At 35.7% G+C, this 18688-nt stretch overlaps 1 protein-coding gene and 1 non-coding gene across 2 annotated transcripts; both read right to left on the reverse strand.

The window, feature by feature from the left end:
• Positions 1 to 8618: 8618 nt before the first annotated feature.
• Positions 8619 to 10612, reverse strand: LOC105052640 (early nodulin-like protein 18). The gene is made up of 2 exons (XM_010933520.4): positions 10354 to 10612; positions 8619 to 9323 (listed from the first exon to the last, which is right to left on the reverse strand). Exons 1-2 carry the CDS (start codon positions 10526 to 10528, stop codon positions 8875 to 8877), a joined length of 624 nt encoding a protein of 207 aa, XP_010931822.1. The 5' UTR covers positions 10529 to 10612; the 3' UTR covers positions 8619 to 8874.
• Positions 10613 to 13593: 2981 nt separating this feature from the next.
• On the reverse strand, positions 13594 to 17804 carry LOC105052642 (uncharacterized). Its single transcript, XR_012135050.1, has 3 exons — positions 17192 to 17804; positions 16750 to 17083; positions 13594 to 13870 (listed from the first exon to the last, which is right to left on the reverse strand). It is a non-coding gene; the product is annotated as an uncharacterized protein (transcript).
• Between the last annotated feature and the right edge of the window lie 884 nt (positions 17805 to 18688).

The following is an 18688-nucleotide window of genomic DNA, read 5'->3' on the forward strand; positions in this document are numbered from 1 at the left end:
TTTGCAATGCTACTCGATATTTTGGAACCCCCTAATTAAAAAATTTTAAAAATATTGCATTGCATAGAACCATAGATCCATTTTTTGATTAATGTACATATTCTATGATATCCGTACATGGATATATTTTAATATGAATGGAAGAATTATGTACGTTGGTCAATTGATTATCCAGTATAGACAGTTTAGAAAATGTAATTAATTTTATAGGTTATTACAATAATCAAACAATACGATGGGGTTTGAAAAAAATTTTGGACAGTATTTTTTTTTAGTTCTTCTCACACATCTTACGCCATGCAGGGGAGAACTAAGGAGAGATACTGTCGAAATTTTTTTTGACCCATATTGTATATCGTTTGATTACTGTACTTGATCTATAAAATTAATACAATTTCTAAATGAGATAAAACCTTCTATACCTATTAGTTGATGATAGGATGCAATTATTATATAAGTCAATTGAAATATTAAAATAATTATTTAGCAATTATCTTTTATTTGTATGTACAGAATTCTTAGGTAGTGCGCCATGGACTGTAGTTGGATGGACATCGAGTAGTCGATGGGATGATTTCTACTGAATAGAAGGAGGGTGTAGAGTACTTCTGTGAGTATGCTTTTAGAAATGTGGCACTCTTACATCAGGGGTGGGTTTGTTGCCCTTGTAAGAGATGTGACAATAGAAAAATGCTTGACAGGAATATAATGACTGGCCATTTATATAGGAGTGGATTTGTATCCAACTATAAGCATTGGTACCTGCATGGAGAGATGTGAGAGATAGTTGTAAGGATTAGAAATAAGCAGGACATGGACACAGATAGAATAGTAGATATAATTATGGATGTTGCTAGTTCTGAATTTAACTGAGATGTGGAGGACAATCTAGAAACTGACAATGGTGATTTCTATCATATACTGAGAGATATTGATGAATCACTATGGTTGAAATGTAAAACACATATTGTATTATCAACTGTATTAGAGTTGTTAAACTTGAATGCTGAGTTTAATATAATGGTCAACTGTTATGATAGAATGATAGCAATTATAAAGAAAGGGCTACTGAAGGATGAGAAGCATGTTGAGAGTTTCTATGTTTTAAAAAAAATGATGAAAGGATTAGGTATAGGATATGAGAAGATAGATATATATCGTAATGATTGCATGCTTTTCTATAAGGAAGACCAACCGAAGAGCTCATGTGACGTATATGGTGAAAGCTGATTTAAGCCGAGGTAAGAGGATAAGAATCAAAACGACATACTATACAAAGTTCTTCGATACCTATCCCTCACTCCTAGGCTTTGGAGGCTCTACTTGTCTAAGAGTACTGCCGGTCAGATGAGATGGTACAAAAAAAAGATCCGTAAGCACTTTGAGTTGATGACTCATCTGTCAGACAGTGAGGCATGAAAAAAATTTGATGCTTGTTATCTTTTATTTACTTAGAAAACATGCAATGTCAGACTGGATCTATCTACCAATGGATTTAAACCATTCAGTCATGCAATAGCTCCTTATTCATATTGGTCAGTTTTTATTAATCCATATAATCTATCATCTGAGATGTGTATGAAAGAACATAATATCTTTCTTACATTACAATCAGCTAAGCTCATTGTCACAGCCATCACAGCAGATAAGTTAAGCAGTATTAATAAATTTATTTATTTATTTTAATTTTTTATATTTAGAAACTTCATATAGTTAGGTTTGAGTCAGAGTAAGGGGATCTAGGGGTCAAAAGTCAATCTATCCATCCATGGAGGTATAGATATGTTTGTACCATCGAATGGGATGTGTAAGAATAATCCGTTCAAGAATCGAAGAAGTACATCAAAATATACCTCTCTGTATCGGTTTAGGCTTGAGGAGGGAGGGAGGGGTACTCAAGAGGTCAAAATTCAATCTAACAATCCGATGGACGGGTTGGGGGTGTCTATAGCACTGTATCATCGAATAAAATATATACGAACAATCCATTTAAGAATTAAAGGAGTATATCGAAATATATCCCTTCGTGCCAGTTTAAGCTTCAAGCAGAAGAGAGAGAGTATCTAGGAGGTTAAAATTCAACTTAACCATCTGACGGAGTACTGGTTAGGGGTGTCTATAGCTCCGTATCATCGAATGAAATATATAAAAACAATCCATTCGAGAATTATATCGTATATATAAATATATTCCTTCGTAAAGGTTTAGGCTTGACGTGCATCAATTACTTTAATTTTACAGTTTTAATTAATTAAGTTCTAAAGTTATTAATAATAGTTTATTTTTTCTCGTTATTGGATGTTGGGACATCTAATATTTATCCACCTGTTGCTGCAGAGGATATACAAGAGCAGGAGGAGGATCTCCGTTGATTTTGTTTCAGCTTTGATGTAATATATTTGATATTTAAACAATATTATTTATATAATTTGTTAGTTGTTATAATATCCATAAATATATGTTGCTTGTTAATTAAATTATAATAAATTATAATATATATAATTATTAATTTTTTTAAAAAATTATTAGCGACTGTAGTTTCATTGCTAAAAGTCTATTAGTGACAGCTTATGAGAGACAAAAAAAGCCGTTGCTAATAATTTTTTAAAATTTTTTAATTAAAATTTAAAAAATATTATAAGCGATAAAATATCGTCGTTAAAGACCGTCTCTAATAGACTTTATTAGTGACCATGAGATCACCGTCGCTAGTGCATACTTTTAGCATCACGCTTTTTATCGATGAGATTTTAGCAACGATGTTTGTCACTAATACCATTAGCCATGATGTTTTTATTATTAGTGATGGCTAGCACTTTTTATTGATGGGATTTTAGCGATGACGTCTGTCGCTAATACCATTAGCGATGGCATTTTTATTATTAGTGACGGCTTTTAGCCATTGCTAATAGTCTAATTTCTTGTAATGACTTAAGGGGGGAGCTATACTAAAAATTAGTGATGGTGCAGCTTCTTCAAAATTACTAAAAGAGGAGTCATTATAGAATAGTAGAAAATCATTATATCTCTGATCTGCATAAGATGAAATGGATCATTAGAGATCTTAGCAAGTAAAATAATTTGCCATGCTTGTAGCAGGAGAAATATTGTAGGAGATCCAATAAGAGGGATTAGCTATATACGATAATATAAAAATCAAATTCAAGGTGACAACCAATTCAGCTTCTTAACCTTCATCCATTTATTCACTATTATATCCCCGAAGTCCAGAAATAGTTCAAATCTATATTGATTAAAATTTTTAAAATTTTTCATTCAAAACACCTTAATGCATTGAAATCTTAATGCCCATAAATCCTTGATAATAACAATCAAAGCATAAATATACAAGAAGTATTAAGAAGCACACTTTTTGAATTCTGATTTGGTGAAGTATTATTTCTACAAAGCATACAAGTGTCTGCCCTCCAATGGTGATTCACGTAGAAATCTGTGATACCCGGCTCTAAAATCTCCTTGTACGAATATTAGGGCATGAAAAAGAAAATAAAAAAAAATAAAAGAGACAAAAAAAAGAAGAAAAATGTTGAAGACTCCCACTGGGAGTCTTCTTCCACGCGACCTCATCGGAGAGGAAGTCGAATCTGAGAAAGATTTGGCCTCCCCTCCATTGTATAAAACCCGCTCCTCCCTCATCCAAAGCTAACCACGATGAGCCTGGCCTTCTTCCTCTCTTCTTTCTCTTATTTTTCTTTCAATTTTCGCCAGATCTCCTTCACCATGTTCGTCGTAGATTGAAGTTGAAAACATTGTCGGAGCCAAGGTAAGGGCTCGATCTTTCCTCCTATCTCTCTTATCCATCCTCTCTTGGCCCCAGGTCTTGCCGTCGGCCGCCGGCTTTGCCAAAAAAATCAAAAAAAGAAGAACTCCTGTTTTTCTTTATTTTGAACAAGCCTTCTCTCTTCTTTTTTCGACCACCAGCGCCACCGCCCATAGTGCCGTACCCTTGGATCGTGACCCCCACCTAGCTGCTACTTTCTTCGAAGGTCTTGGTCGTCGGTGATCAGCTGATGAGTGGAGAAAATTTGAAAAGGGGCGGATCCCCTATTTTTCATGATTTTTCCATGATTTTCTTCATTGGCCAATCCTCACCACCGATTGTCCTTTATTCCATCATCGTCGGTTGCCTGCTGTCGCTGTCCGTTGCTAGTCTTCTGGCTAAGAATTACCGGCCCCCATCCATATTCCTCCCTTTTAGGCCAAAAAAAGAAAGAAGGAAAAGGAAGAAGAAGAAAAGAAAAGAAAGAAAAGAAAAAAAAGAGAGAACTTCTCTCTCTCACTTATCTCTCTCTCCTTCTCTCTCTACTCTCTTTTTCTCTCTCTACTAATCTATGGGCCCCAGTATAAACCTAAGATGATCTTTTTTAGAGAGATTTGGATTCGCTTTAATATCCGTGCAGCTTATCGATTCAAGTCTAGCCCTTATTGTATATTTATAGATCTGATCACTGTTAATCCCTGTGGAGTTACCATGCATGATGCTTGATGATCTTGACCATAGATTTTTTTTAAAAAAAAATACGAAGATTCTCTCTCCACTTTCTCTTTTTATTTTCTTTCTCTTCACTCATTTTCTCTCTCTAAGAATATCTATGGATCCCTATTGAGTCATGTCTTTCACTTCTATGAACTCATGTTGACTCTGACAAGATGACCTAAAACTGCTTTGATATTCATGACATATGTCAATCCATGCTGGACATGTCTAGTCTCTTTAAAACCTACTATAGATGAACTCTATTGATCGATCTTGATCTAATTTAATTCGTGCTCCATATTTTTTTGATCGAGTCATTTAGATCTGATCCTCAACTAAAAGGTTCTGAATTATTCCAATGTCTGGACAGTCTGTTGGATCGACTATCCGATCAATAGTTCTCTTTTCTTATGATTTAATTTTGTTGAATTCATTGAATAAGAAATTAATTATATTTTTAATATTTTAATAGAATTTGCTTATTCTTCTAATAAAGTTTGAAGATCTAGAGCAAACAAGATAAGTGGATCTTATGCTCTTTATTTATTTTTAAATTTTTATATTTTTCATACATATGATCTTTTATTGATGAAATCATATTTTTTATAAAATAAAAATCAGCATATGTGATATGAAAAGGTATACTTTGTTATAACCATTGATTTCATGAATATATTTTATGAAAACAGCATGTTTATGAAGCATGAATTTTATAGGTTTTCCACCTATGTATATATGTATGTTTTAAGAAAAAAAAATAAAGATTTCTAAGGCTCTCAGATAGCTATGAATGAATCTCTATAGAAAAGTCGACATTCGGAGCTAGCATCCACATGAAATATGGTCCCGTCAATGGGTATAAAGTTGGCATATAAAATAAGAACTCTATCAATTAAAAAATATGACCCTGTCATAGGTATAATAGTGATCTTAGCACGAATATCTGTAAGTAATATTTTGAAACATAACATGACTATATGATAAAAATGATTTATAATTCATGTTTATGAAATATTCATGATTTATGCATTCATGATTGGTTTATGACTTATTTTATTATATATTTTATGAAATATTTTATTTTATATTATCTGTTATTTTTTAAAAATTGCATTATCATGTGAAGCTTATGTTAGATCTGATAAAAAAATGTAGGTTCTACTTATTGAGCTAGTGTAGCTCATATCTTTTTTTATTTTTTTTTCTTTTATAAAGGAATAAGGTTAGAACCGACGAAGGATCCATGCTTGAAAATCTGCATAGCAAGCTTGAAGATTTTGCATCTACATCTTAGTTTATTGAATGACCATAGATTTGTACTTAATTATTTATGAATTATGAGATATAGGTTGGTATTTGATTTTGGATTTAGATGCTCTGAAGCAATATTGGTTTAATTATTTGATGAATGATGAAATTAAATCTTTTATTATATATTATTTATAATAGATTTCAGCCATCATGATTGATAGGCTTCATGTTATTGAGGGCTGCACCCCTTTATAGCATAGCTATGTTATATCTCAGATTTAGGGTGTGACAGAATCAATCCAAGGATAGAGCTCCTTTCTTAACCTTGCTTCTGGAGTTCTAGCCTATAGAACTCCATCAGCCTCAACTGATCAGATCCTTCTCCAGATTTGAGTTTGAATCTCTCAGAAGCTCCTTCTAGTCTTGACCTCTTTTTTTAGGATAGCTTAAACTTTTTGTCCTAATAGGAATAGGCTTGTCTTAAAAGGACAAACCTTATCCTAAAGGAATTAGAGTTGTAAGAGAGGGAGTGGATAAGACTTGTAAAAATTGAATGATCAATCTATCTGCCGTCTCCTATTTACAGGATAAGAGGAGGTGCTAAATGAGAAGCCACAACGCCCCTTTTGAAGAGTCTTATCACATCAACGTATTATAAATATGAGAGTCTTCAAGCAGAAAGACTCATCAGACTTGATACGTCGATTCCTACCTTCCCACACATGTTCAAAAAAAAAGAGATGCTATTGGCATCCCTTCTTGATTTAAATTGCCTCGTAATTTACCATTTGGTAAGGGCATTCGAATATGAAATTACAAGAAAAGAGAAGCAGATAAGTGCTGACTCCTTCTGCTTAAAGCAGAAGGACATTTCATGCAACTGTTCACGTGATTTCTTATCACCCGCATGCGCCAACAATTGCAAGGCTTCTCACGCCCATCTACAAGGCTTATTCACCCTTTAAATTGGTGCCAAGGAGTTTGATCTACATGCCATATAGGTCAGAGACTCAGAGCAGAAGGACTCTAGGCTTTCTGCATGCCAAAACTAGAGTGGGCATGTACCCTCTCTAAAATCTATGCCAAAAGTCCCTAACCACTCAGACTCTTGGTTTCTTGACGTGGATAAGGGCTTTAGGAGCCCCATTTTGGACTCCCTCTAGATGGCTAAATCTAATTCATGCGCTCATCAAATTGGGTTAGCCAAATAGTAAGGTTTGAGATCAAATCTGATCTCCCAAGGAGCTAGGATTTCTACACGTGCTAGTATGCTTATCGAAAATCCAATTGGATCCAAAATTCTAATCAACCATATCAAATGGATCTTTGATCAATTTTCTTATGTGTGTGACCCATTGGATTTCTCATCTAGCCAGTAATAGATCCAGATGCAAGTTGGTCTAATTTGATTAGACTCTTTCTAATCGATTAAGATCCAAATCATGCTAATCAGAGTTCAGCAAATAGAACTCTTTTTAATTGATGATCGAATTAAACTCTTTAATTCGATCAAATCTAAAACTCAAGATTGATATATAGCAGCGTATCATGACTATTTAGAAGATATGAAATTTGATGAAAATATCGAATATACTCTTCAGTGGCAAGTTACTGTGTAATTCAATCCTTCGATCATCCATGTATCTTGAATATGTTCATGAGTATGGAATCATATCAAACTTATATATATATATATATATATATATATATATATATATATATATATATATATATAATATCGATTCTCCATTAATCAGTGGTGGCCCCAATGATGAAGCATTAGAACCTTTTCTAATCTTCATTCTACTTTGACCAAAGACTTTTTGAGTCATCTAGAGATGAGAATGTATAAGATGCCATTTCCTCTTACTAGGAGTGATCGATTCCTTATTGATTGACTCACAACCTCCATACATACTCCACAGTATCTAGAACATCCCATACATGTCTTAATGTCATGCCTGGGTATAAACTAAAATATGGATTCATATGTATAAGATTCTATGGTGATCTCAGGTCTAAGGATCACTTGCACAACTCCTATTTAAAAAACCATCTTTTGATATGCAAGTAAAGCTTCATAAGATATTTTCTGTCGGTGAATCAATTCAATAAACTCATTCCTTAATGAGCATCCACATTCTTGTATTAGTGTCTCACATGAGTCACTTGTGAGATCAGCCATCCTTTTTATCGAGTATATATAGGATTTGTTAGTCTATCCGGAACATTGATCTTTGACTCAATGTTCTTATGATCAGATATATTTTGAGATTAGAAATTTGGAGTTTTAAGTTTCACAGGCATGAATTCTTCATGGTCCTAAAATCATTATCTTAATTCATAGGGTTCATCATAATTTTAAACACAATAAAATGCAGCTATAATGATGAATCAATACCTCATTTATTTCATAAATATCATTACATGAGTTGAAAGATTATAAAAAAAAGTTCTATCATATCACCGATGCAATTAGCTTGTAGGGTATTGTTATTTTAGATTTTAAATTAGCAGACCATTTAGAAGCCATTTTGAGAGAGAGAGAGAGAGAGAGGTAGGTTAGGGACCAGTTCATTAAAAAGAATTAAGGTCTAATTTTCACAAGAAAAGGCAAAAACTTAAGAGGGGAGCTGTGCTAAAAACCAGTGATGGTGCAGCTTCTTCAAAATTGCTAAAAGAGGAGTCACTATAGAATAGTAGAAAATCATTATATCTTTTGGCCTGCATAAGATGAAATGGGTCATTAGAGATCTTAGTAAGTAAAATAATTTGCCGTGCTTGTAGCAGAAGAAATGTCGTAGGAAATCCAATAAGTGGAATTAGTTATATACAATAATATAAAGATCAAATTCAAGGTGACAATCAATCCAGCTTCTCAACCTTCATCCATTTATTCGTTACCTTGTCCCCAAAGTCCAGAAACAATTCAAATATACACTGACTAGCTTATTTGCCAGTTCCCTTGCAAGCTTGGATGTCAATTATTTTACAGATCAAAATAAATTAAGAAAAAATTATAGTAAAATAAGACATGTACTATGGACACATCAAGCTTATTCCCAAGCTTCCAACTCAAATCAAATAACTCAAAACACCCACAACCCCTCACACTCAACACATAATTAGAAAACAAAAAGAACCCAACCAAGGAAGGCTCCAACCGAGCCCATGAAGCCCACCACCTTCAAAGAAGCCCCATTTGGTGGAGGTGGAGTTCTGGTCTCCTCTCCAGTCGGAGCTGGTGAGGGGGTCACTTCTGTTGAGGTCAAAGGAGGTGGTGAAGGAGGAGAGGAAGAAGCTGGGGATGGAGGAGGAGACGAAGAGGAGACTGGAGAAGGAGAAGGTGGCGGGCTCGGTTGTCTCCGCTCGGCCAAGACGACGACCACCAATGACTCGTTCTTCATGCAGTTGGCTTCGTTTCCGCTGATGAAGTAGAACGCGCCGGATTGGTTGAAGGTGAACACGGTGTTCCCGTCATCAAACCTTTGGATGTACGTCGTTGTGTTGCAGGTGTCATAGCTTTCTTTTTCAACTTGGAGCAGAGAGTCTTGGCCAGGTGGGTAGACAAACACTGTATTAAATATGAAACTTGTTACAAGGGTGACTAAACTGGGAGTGGTTTTTATTAGTTTCAACGTGATTGATGTTCTCATTGTGGCATGGTATGTGTGATTTATAGCTATTAATCATTATAAATAGCACTGGTTTATTCAACACATATTTAAATAGCAATGATTCCTTAATCTCTGTGTGGAGATGTGTGTTGGCGGGAGGAGGGAAGTAATAAGTTAATATAAGGTTCTTGATGCAAATAAACATGAATTATCACTTTGTTTTTGCCATAAATCTTCTTTTTCTGGCCTTAATATATAAATTAGGAGTTTATGAAACTATACTATCCCTAAAGCATGAAGCAACATAGAAAGGAACAGGGAGGCCGAGCCTCCTAAGGTTTTAGATCTTTAATGACCCCTTTTTAAAACAAAAGGAACCAACGCATGCGGTCAATTGAACAGGAGCCATCATTGTAGTGATGTAAAATCCAAAGAATGATTCGATATTAACGACAGACTCAATAATGAGAAAATTTGAAATAAATATGATGAATAATGTGCAAAATAGTGCAGAATAGCAAAAATAAAAAATAAATATATTTTTTGATATTAATGGCTTTTAAAATTAATAACAAAAGCCTTAAATTCATGCAAGGTTTTGATCCTGGGCCAACCTGATTATTTTTTAACCATAGAACCATCTTGGTTCCTCGTGATAAACATGTTGATCAATATTCGAGCAGTGTAAATTCTAAATATTATAGAAGTGGTAAAGTCCAATCACCCTTGACTTCCAAACATTGTAACAAGACAAATAGCTATAGACCAATGCATTTGGCATGGAAGAAATATCTATGACATTCCTAGGTTTAGTCATTCAAGTCACTATCTGCTAGAGTTGCATTATCCTTGAAACCTAAGGTGGTGACCACTGACCCATAAGTTTGTGATTTCAACACTAAATTATTCGACAAATCAGAACCATACTGAACAATCCAATGATTGCCAGGATGCCTTTGATCTAATCTATGTGATCGATCAACTTACGTAGTGAATCTCCAATTTGGAACCGATTGCTTTCTGCCCATTGGTTGTATGACATTGCATTGGGACCAGGTACAGTCCACCCCATTGAACGTCCAACCATGAATTGTTTTGCACTGGCCATTGCCATCATTGACAGAGCAAGACAAAAAAACACTGAGGCATGGAGGTTTGCCATGACGAAAATGTTTTTGGTTGCAGTGGGAAGAAGGGGATGAGACTAAAACTAGGATGGCAGGTTGAGGCCTGAGAAGAAGGATGCTATGGCTTGGGGTATTTGTAGACCTATTCTATGAACTCTACAAGCTTTGGAAGAGTCCCCTTTTACAAAGTCTCTTCTTTTTGATATCTTAGCCTGGGGAGCAAAGCATATGGGACACTTTATGGTTAGGGCTGGTGTTGCCTTTTTGTGCTTTCATATTTACTTTCAGCAGAATACCTCTTGAAGTTATACTTTGCTTGGTGGCCTAGGAATATTCATAGCTTGTTCATTAGTTTATATCAAGGGTAGCCATCTTTTTTTCTTTTTTTTGATAAAATGGGAGGTAGAACCACCCAACTAATATTAAAAGAATAAGGTTACAATAGCCTGCTGTCCCATTAGCCACCCTAAGGTGGTAGAGACAAAACAGAAGTAGCTGAAGCGAATTCTAGACAAAACAGGAAGGTAATGTACAGGAGAGCTAACAGGATCAAGAGGAACTTTGCACCGAGGTCTTTGCAGGAAACTGAAAGAAATCAGGAAAAAACTTAGGTTTGGTTGCCCAATAAGCTTCTTTGCCCAGCCCATGCTATGGCTGAGCCATAGTTTTCATAGATAATTTTCATGGTGGCTGGTATTTACCTGCAATTATACAAAGCTGAAAAGCATGATAAATGCTCTTTGAAGTTACAAGTGTTGATGGTTAATTTAAACTTTGTGAGTATATATGCATATGTATACAGTGGTTGCTTGGTCTCCAGAGATAAACCCATTTGGATATGTTTCAAGTTTCACACCAACAATTTTCAGTTTGCTCCAAACAGTGAGGATGAAATTCCAAGCAACCATGACCATTGATCAACCTAATTTTCAGCTGTGACACAATGCAAGCAAAAGGACAAGCTTATATTTGGTGTGACAGCCAATAGTCAAGATTTGATGTCCAGGACAAATCAGCATCCTATATGTGGTCAGGTAGTTGGAAGCTTGGAAAGGTTTGGAAGAATTAAGTGCTTGGCTTTGTTGAGAGGTCATCAGAGTAGCTTCTTTCTTTGTCCTCAAGGATGGTATGAAACAACTGCTGTTACGTTAGTTCTTGACTTTTTTTTAGAATCTATATGATTATTTTGTTGTCTGATTGAGGGAAGGCAAAACACATGAACATTTTGTTAAGATCACCAAATGTGGTACATCAACAAAAATACTAATCAAAGATCCCACAACTCATTTCATTGATAAATGAAATAGGATGGAACTGGGCCTAGCAAGCTACAAAGAACTTGAAGTACAGCGGAAGACATGGGCCATGCCTCTGCACTACACCTCACAGATTCTCCACATGAAACTTACACTCATCCTAGTAAAACTAGTTCTTGCCTTCGGCTTTTTATACTACAACCTAGCAGACAAATTACAATTTACAAACTATACTTTCGACAAGCATTCCTTAGACTGGCTTCATGTCAATCTGAAAGCTTTGGGTGTAGTTCCAATTTTCCTAACTTTATGCGGCACCTCTTTTACAAAACATAAAATCTTGCCCTCTGACTATCCACTTTTAGTTGCTTAATCTTCAAAAATATACACATCAAAACTCTTATCTTGCATGGTGTGTAAAGTGGCTATAGGTGTTTGACAATTAGATGTAAAAAACTCCACCATTACTGAGAAACCTCAAAAATGATCTAACTGCGAACACCCATATGATCTCCCATAACCAAACTAACTTTACCTACTTGAGTCTGATACAGCATTAAAAACTGTATCCTAGTTCAGAAATGATTCGACTTAAAATATTCAACATTACTCAGTACTTAGAATATACTTTAAACGCCAACTCTAGCCGGATGTTTATAACCTCCTCATAGATGATTAAATACACTAGAAGAAATATGAACATCTTACATTCCTTTCCAAATCTTCCCTCAAACAGCAATAGCAACGATCACTTAATTATCCCTCAGCTTCATTTCATTCTTGTAGCACATAAAAAATAACAAAAGGCCTGGCCACCCTCCTAATTTCAGCTTATCCTTCAAGTGACAGAATATCTTACACAAGGACATCTGATAGGTAGGTATGTAGTCTCTTCAGCTCCATGACATGAAACAAGGCACTTGATGTAGTCTCTGTGCCAAATCCTAGATTTTAAAAAATTTATTATTTGTTGCCAACCTAGTAATGCTTTTTGTTTACGCTGGAATTTCAACCTTCCAAATGTTATGGATTTCAAATCAAATTTTCCACCACAAATCAGAAGTTCATAGAAAGATTTGATTGTGGAAGACTCATCTGAAGACCATCTCTGTTTTACTCTATCTGGCTCTCACATAGAATGAACTAGGCTAAAAATATGCATCAGATTATGAAAATAATTGTGTAACCTTTCATCTAAATATCTTCAAAAAGGTGACACTTTCTTGGGACCGTCATTGATCTCGAAAGAAAGGAAACAAAAGCCTCCTAAATCCTAACTGTACCTCTCAAAAGCTTCCTAATTTCACCCAACCATATGTCAGTTAGGTCCTTTATGAAAGTCCTATAAAAAAACCCAATCTGGCTCATGCAATAAAGCTTGCCTTTTAATGCAGATGGGTTTGGGGCCAGAGGCAATTTCCAACATGAGGATCTAGTGGAATAAAGGTGCAAGATCTCAAAGTGCAGCAATATCTCAAAGCGTAACATATGCCTAGAGACAATACTCTATGATCAAATTCAGTCCCTAAACGGCTCAATGTAACAAAATAAAAATGTAAAATAAAAGAAAAACCTTAATTCAAAATCTGGACCACCATTTTAATGTACTGTGAACACAATGTTTTGGTCCATTATTGTACAGGTGGGCTGGAGGTCATATTATTTAAATGCATTAGTTTAGCAAATACATGAGTATTTATAGCCTTCAATGTTACAGAAAGGATAATGAAGTATGATTCATATTCAAGTTTATTCGAAAACAAGAGCCACATATTGAAATTTTCTTTTCAAAATGACAAATGAAAATGTATGCATTTATCTTTCTTAGCTAAACATTGAGATTTCTGAACAGGAATCAAATGTCTTCCTAACTAAGAAGATGAAATTTAACACAAACACATCAAAAAATCTCTAAACCATTTCATATTCATTTTGTTTTTCACTGGTGTCTTCAATTGCAGTGGTATATGAAGCTCGACTTTGACGATCACGACGATAAGGATGGGGATGAGTCCTTAGCTTTTCTCCTCCTTGTTCTTTTAGGAGCTTTTGGTATATCTGGGCAAGGATGATCAGCAAAAATCCCAGAAAGTGGTTGAAGTTCTTTAGGCTGATCAAAATCTGTTAAAATCATAAATAGCAAATTATTTGATGGGAGGAACAACATTTTTCAGAATAAAACAAAAATTCTCGACATAACAATTTTTTGAGCCAATGTTTAGCCACAACATATTTTAACAGAGCAATAATAGTCGAACTAGCTTCAAAAATAGGAGATCTGCCATGCTCTGGCTAACAAACTTCGATGTGATATTTAAGCAAACATGCTTTCAAAAGTAACAAAACAAAAAGTTTACAAGACCATGTCAACAATCAGCATTCCAATTATCTGTTTTAGTCAAAAACAAACACACACACACACAGATGCAGAGAGAGTTAAAAAGTCACAATTTTTCATGCTACCTATGTTATCTAAACACTCCCAACTCAAAAAATCTTTGTCTAATATGTTTTGGCAAATAAGATACATATTAGACAATGAATGAGATGCTTATCAAATTATTTAGCTATGGCTCTCAGTGATTGGTGGAGTTTGATTCTTTGAACAGCATGTTTAATCCGTCATAATAGTGCCAGGATTAGGTTCTTGCACTTTCAAAATTTTAGTCAGAAATACAGGTATGAAAACCACTCCTTGTCAGAAGTATACGATCAAAGTAAAGAGGATCAGAGTCTTAATTTTATTATGAGCTTTCCACTACAGTTCAGATTTTGACCCCACTGATTATTCTTATTATCCTCATCAGGAAGGTTGAAGGTGCTTGTAGCATAAGGGAGTTAGATCAATTAACTTGATATCTAAAGTTCTATATGTAACACCTGAAGTTCTGCCTAATTGTAGATGGGCGTGGGGAAGGGTCCACAGTAGTGAGTTGCCACCAACCTTTTGGGAAAAAGGGAAAAGAATGTAACAAGAAGAAAAAAAAGAAAGAAAGAAAGAAAAAAAATCTAAAATTCTAAGGAAAAGGAAAAGGCCTTCAAATCAGAGTGAGGTAAGCAACAAAGTGGCTCTCCTTGAATGCAGAGAAAGGATTAGGCGCCCCCAACTGCCCTAGCCAGAGCTTAGAACCATGATTAGTTTAGGGTCTAATTGCTCAGCCATAGTGAATGCCACTTAAAGTGGGCTCTCCTTGAAGCAAACTCAACAAACAGAGACCAACCTATGACCCTGCTCTACATGCATGTTCTTGGGGCCATTCTAGGGATCTACATCTACTTATGTTGCCCAGAGAGGAGGTGGACCAAGAACCCTACCACATCCTTCTTTGTGTTTGTCATAGTATTGATCCTTCTTCTTGTTTGTCACAGAATTGATGATGGCTTATGCATGGCTTTACTCTGACTAGAGTCTTAAAACTAATTTCAAGACTCAAGTACTTGGTCCTAATCTACTACTAGCTTGGAAACAATCAAGGCAGGATGGACCCATGAATAAATATCAGCTGGAGACTTTAATTAACACAATTACGTGGGTTACAATTAGGTTAAAACCGTGGGTGACACTGTTGGGTCTCTAATAATTCATGAAGTGCATGAGTCATGAACTCGCAAGTGTAATAGACCATCCTTAAAAGCCCACATCATCTTTGTTTAGTTATTTATTTATTCTGTCAAAGACTTGAAAGGGCTATATTCCAAGGAACCCAAATAAAATTTATTCCACCTTGATACCACGATAAGATCATGATGGGCGGATCATCCCCACTGCTCATGGGATGAGATAACTCAATAATGTTTCTACACTGATGAACATGGGAGCCACAAAAATCCAGACAATATAGCTCTACGAGCTTGCACAACCAGTCAAAGACTAGGTCATGGCATAGTATTGATAGGTGTACCTTGAAGACTTAAAAAAAAAAAAATTATAGAATTATATAAGGCCTGCTTATATGGCTCAGAGTATTGGGCCATAAAGAAATTACATGAAAGCTAGTTAAACATAGAAGAAATGGAAATGTTAAGATAGATGTATAGTATAAATAGAGAAAAAAAAAAAAGAAATGAGCATATTAGAAGACTTGTAAGAGTTGCATAAATTAAGGACAAATTGAAGGAAAATCGATGAAATGGTATATGTACGATAGGGACTTTAGGAAGCTCCGATAAGGAGAGATACTTTAGTTTGTGTTGATAGCATTTAAAAAGAAAAGAAAAATCTTAGATAATATGGATGGAGTCCATGAGGAAGGATATAAAGAAGCTTGGAATAATATTAGAGATAGCCTTGAAGATGAATACTTGGCAAATAAGGATCCATATAGTGAAACCTAAAATAGTTTGCTAAAAAAGTAGATGATTATGGTTATAATTAGTAATTGTATTAAGATTTTTCTACAACATAATGCACAACTGAAAAGTCTCCAAATCATATAATTTTTTATTTAATATCTGCTCCTCAATGTGACATGACAATTAACCTTAGACTTTATTGAACATGTTTCCAAAAATTCTAGTATGATTCCACTCGTTTCTTTTTTCAATCCTTTTACCAAACCAAAACTAAACATCCTAAGCTCCCACTTCTGTTTTTCTGACCCTTTTCATCAAACCGAAACTAAGCATACAAAGCTTGTTAAATCTAGAAATCCTTTTTAAATGGACATATTATAGGGCTTCATATTTGACTTCAACATCTAAATCAAACAGGAGACTCCACTTATGTAAATTCAACCTACATAAACAAATCTTCCGCATTTGTAAACCAAGGGCTTATTTTTTATTTTTTTTAACTTATCTATTTAATTATTATTTTTAAGGAAAGTTTTTTCTTTTTTTTTTTTTTCAGGTGTCTATATTTATGTTCCGTCTACCACCCAAAGAGGCATGCGATGGCCTATCACAAGTCTAATCATATCAGCTCTGAATAATTTTTTTCCATTAACTATATGATGGATATGTAACAATTAGAATGAGAGAAGAGGAGAGGAGGAACGCACCTTGAGAAGCCCAAGAGACCTCTCTGGACTGCCCCAAATTGCTAAGAGAGGCTGATGAATAATCTGATGATGTCTTGAATTCACTCAACTGCACTACAAAGTACGCAAATCCGAGAAGATAATAACAAATATCACATATACTTGGAAGACTACCTCAATGGAAAAAGAAAAAATGAAAAGAGAAGAAGAACCAAGGCATTTGTCCAAGCCATCATGCAATGCAATGCAATCTTCACCCAAGCAGGGGCACTGCCATATGGATTGTCCCAACCAACATGTGCCACATGTCTCACATCCGTTGGGTATCCAATTTCCATCTCATGTTCCTTTTGTACTGTAACATAAAACCAGATGCAAACAATGGAAAGAAATAAAACTTTATGCCTTTTTTATTTAGAGGAAAAGGTACAAATGAAAGGAGTGAGAAGGCAAAGATCATTACCAAAGAGCTGAGAGATATATTTCAATCCCTTGAAGAGCCCTTTCATCTTGGTTGCCATTGGGAGTGGAGGCTCTCCTGCCAAAACAAAACTTCTAACACAAGAAAGTGAGGCAAGATAGAAATGACCATCAAAAGGAGTATGGTAAAGCTGTCGCTCTTTTTGGTCTTTTGAAATAGACCAAATGGTATGCAGTGGTCTAATAACAACAGAGAAGCATTCCTTCTGCTATAAATCAAATGGCAGTCCTTTTGAACAATGACATCAGGACTCAGATAAGAATACCGAACACGTCAAACTAAAACTCATTAAACCATTTCTGCTCAAAAGCTGAAAAAGAGAGATCTTTTTCCAATTTCCAATCCATCAAATGATAATTCCAGTAGAAAACCCATATATCAAAGCAGGGGAAGCATACCTCTATGGAAATGGTGATGATAAGCCTTGGGTATAATGTGTAGGGAGTTTCAAAAGAAAACTTTCTTCAGATCAATGACTCCATCCCAGCTCATGTTCTTCTATAGCTAGCATTCAAAAAGGCCAGAATAAAGAAGTATAGAGATTTCTGTTTTGGATTATGGGCAGGGTATAATGTGTAGGGAGTTTCAAAAGAAAACTTTCTTCAGATCAATGACTCCATCCAGCTCATGTTCTTCTCTAGCTAGCATTCAAAAAGACCAGAATAAAGAAGTATAGAGACTTCTGTTTTGGATTATGGGCAGAGAGAGAGAGAGAGAGAGAGAGAGAGAGAGAGAGATTCAATGGAGGGTTCTTAATGCAAATATTGGTTTGGGAGACAGCAGATTTTCTTCAGTGAGGAGACTCTGCTCTTTAAATTATTGAATAACAATCGGAAAATTAAATGTTAAAAATGAGAGAGATGTGCTTGTCTATCAATTTTTTAACCGGAAAGATTAGAATGCATAATGTAACACCCCGGCCCAAAATCAGCTACAGCCCAAACCAAAAAAAAAAAAAAAAAAAAAAAGGGAAAGAAACAGGGGAGAAGACTCCCCAAGGGAGTCTTCTTCCTCAGTTCACCGGCTCCCAATCGGAGTCGGAGACAAGCTCCCTCCGGCCCTATTTAAGGAGGAGATCCCTCCTCTCTTCTTTCCATCGAAAATCCCGGGGCAAAACGGCGGCAATCGCCGGAAATTTCTTACGGAGACCCATCACTGTGACGTCCAATTTCTCGCCGGAAAAGCTTCGCCGGCGACGGAGGTAAGCCTCCTCCCCTTCCTCTCTCCTTCTCCTTCCTTCCCGTGCCGATGTGCACATTTGCCGGCGACCGGAGTCGCCGGATTTTGTTGCGAAAAAAATCCTTATTTTTGCCGTTTTCCATCGCCGGTGGTCACCGCCAACCACCGATTTGGCCGCCTCTTACCGCCGGATCATCTCTCCTTTGGCCGCCGACCATCCCTGCACCGACTGCGCCGCCAGTCGGCCAACCAAGGAGGGGATCAAAGATCCTCTGTTTCGGTCAAAAATAAGCCACGGGA

The sequence above is a fragment of the Elaeis guineensis genome, chromosome 10, assembly GCF_000442705.2.
Source record: "Elaeis guineensis isolate ETL-2024a chromosome 10, EG11, whole genome shotgun sequence".
NCBI classification, from domain to species: Eukaryota; Viridiplantae; Streptophyta; class Magnoliopsida; order Arecales; family Arecaceae; genus Elaeis; species Elaeis guineensis.

Bases quoted from the DNA above. Each gene is read 5' to 3' on its own strand.
- LOC105052640 (XM_010933520.4), bottom strand. From the start codon at position 10,528: ATGGCAAACCTCCATGCCTCAGTGTTTTTTTGTCTTGCTCTGTCAATG. The intron at 9,324-10,353 runs GTAAGTTGATCG...TATTTAATACAG, and splicing joins CCAAATTGGAGATTCACTAC to TGTTTGTCTACCCACCTGGC.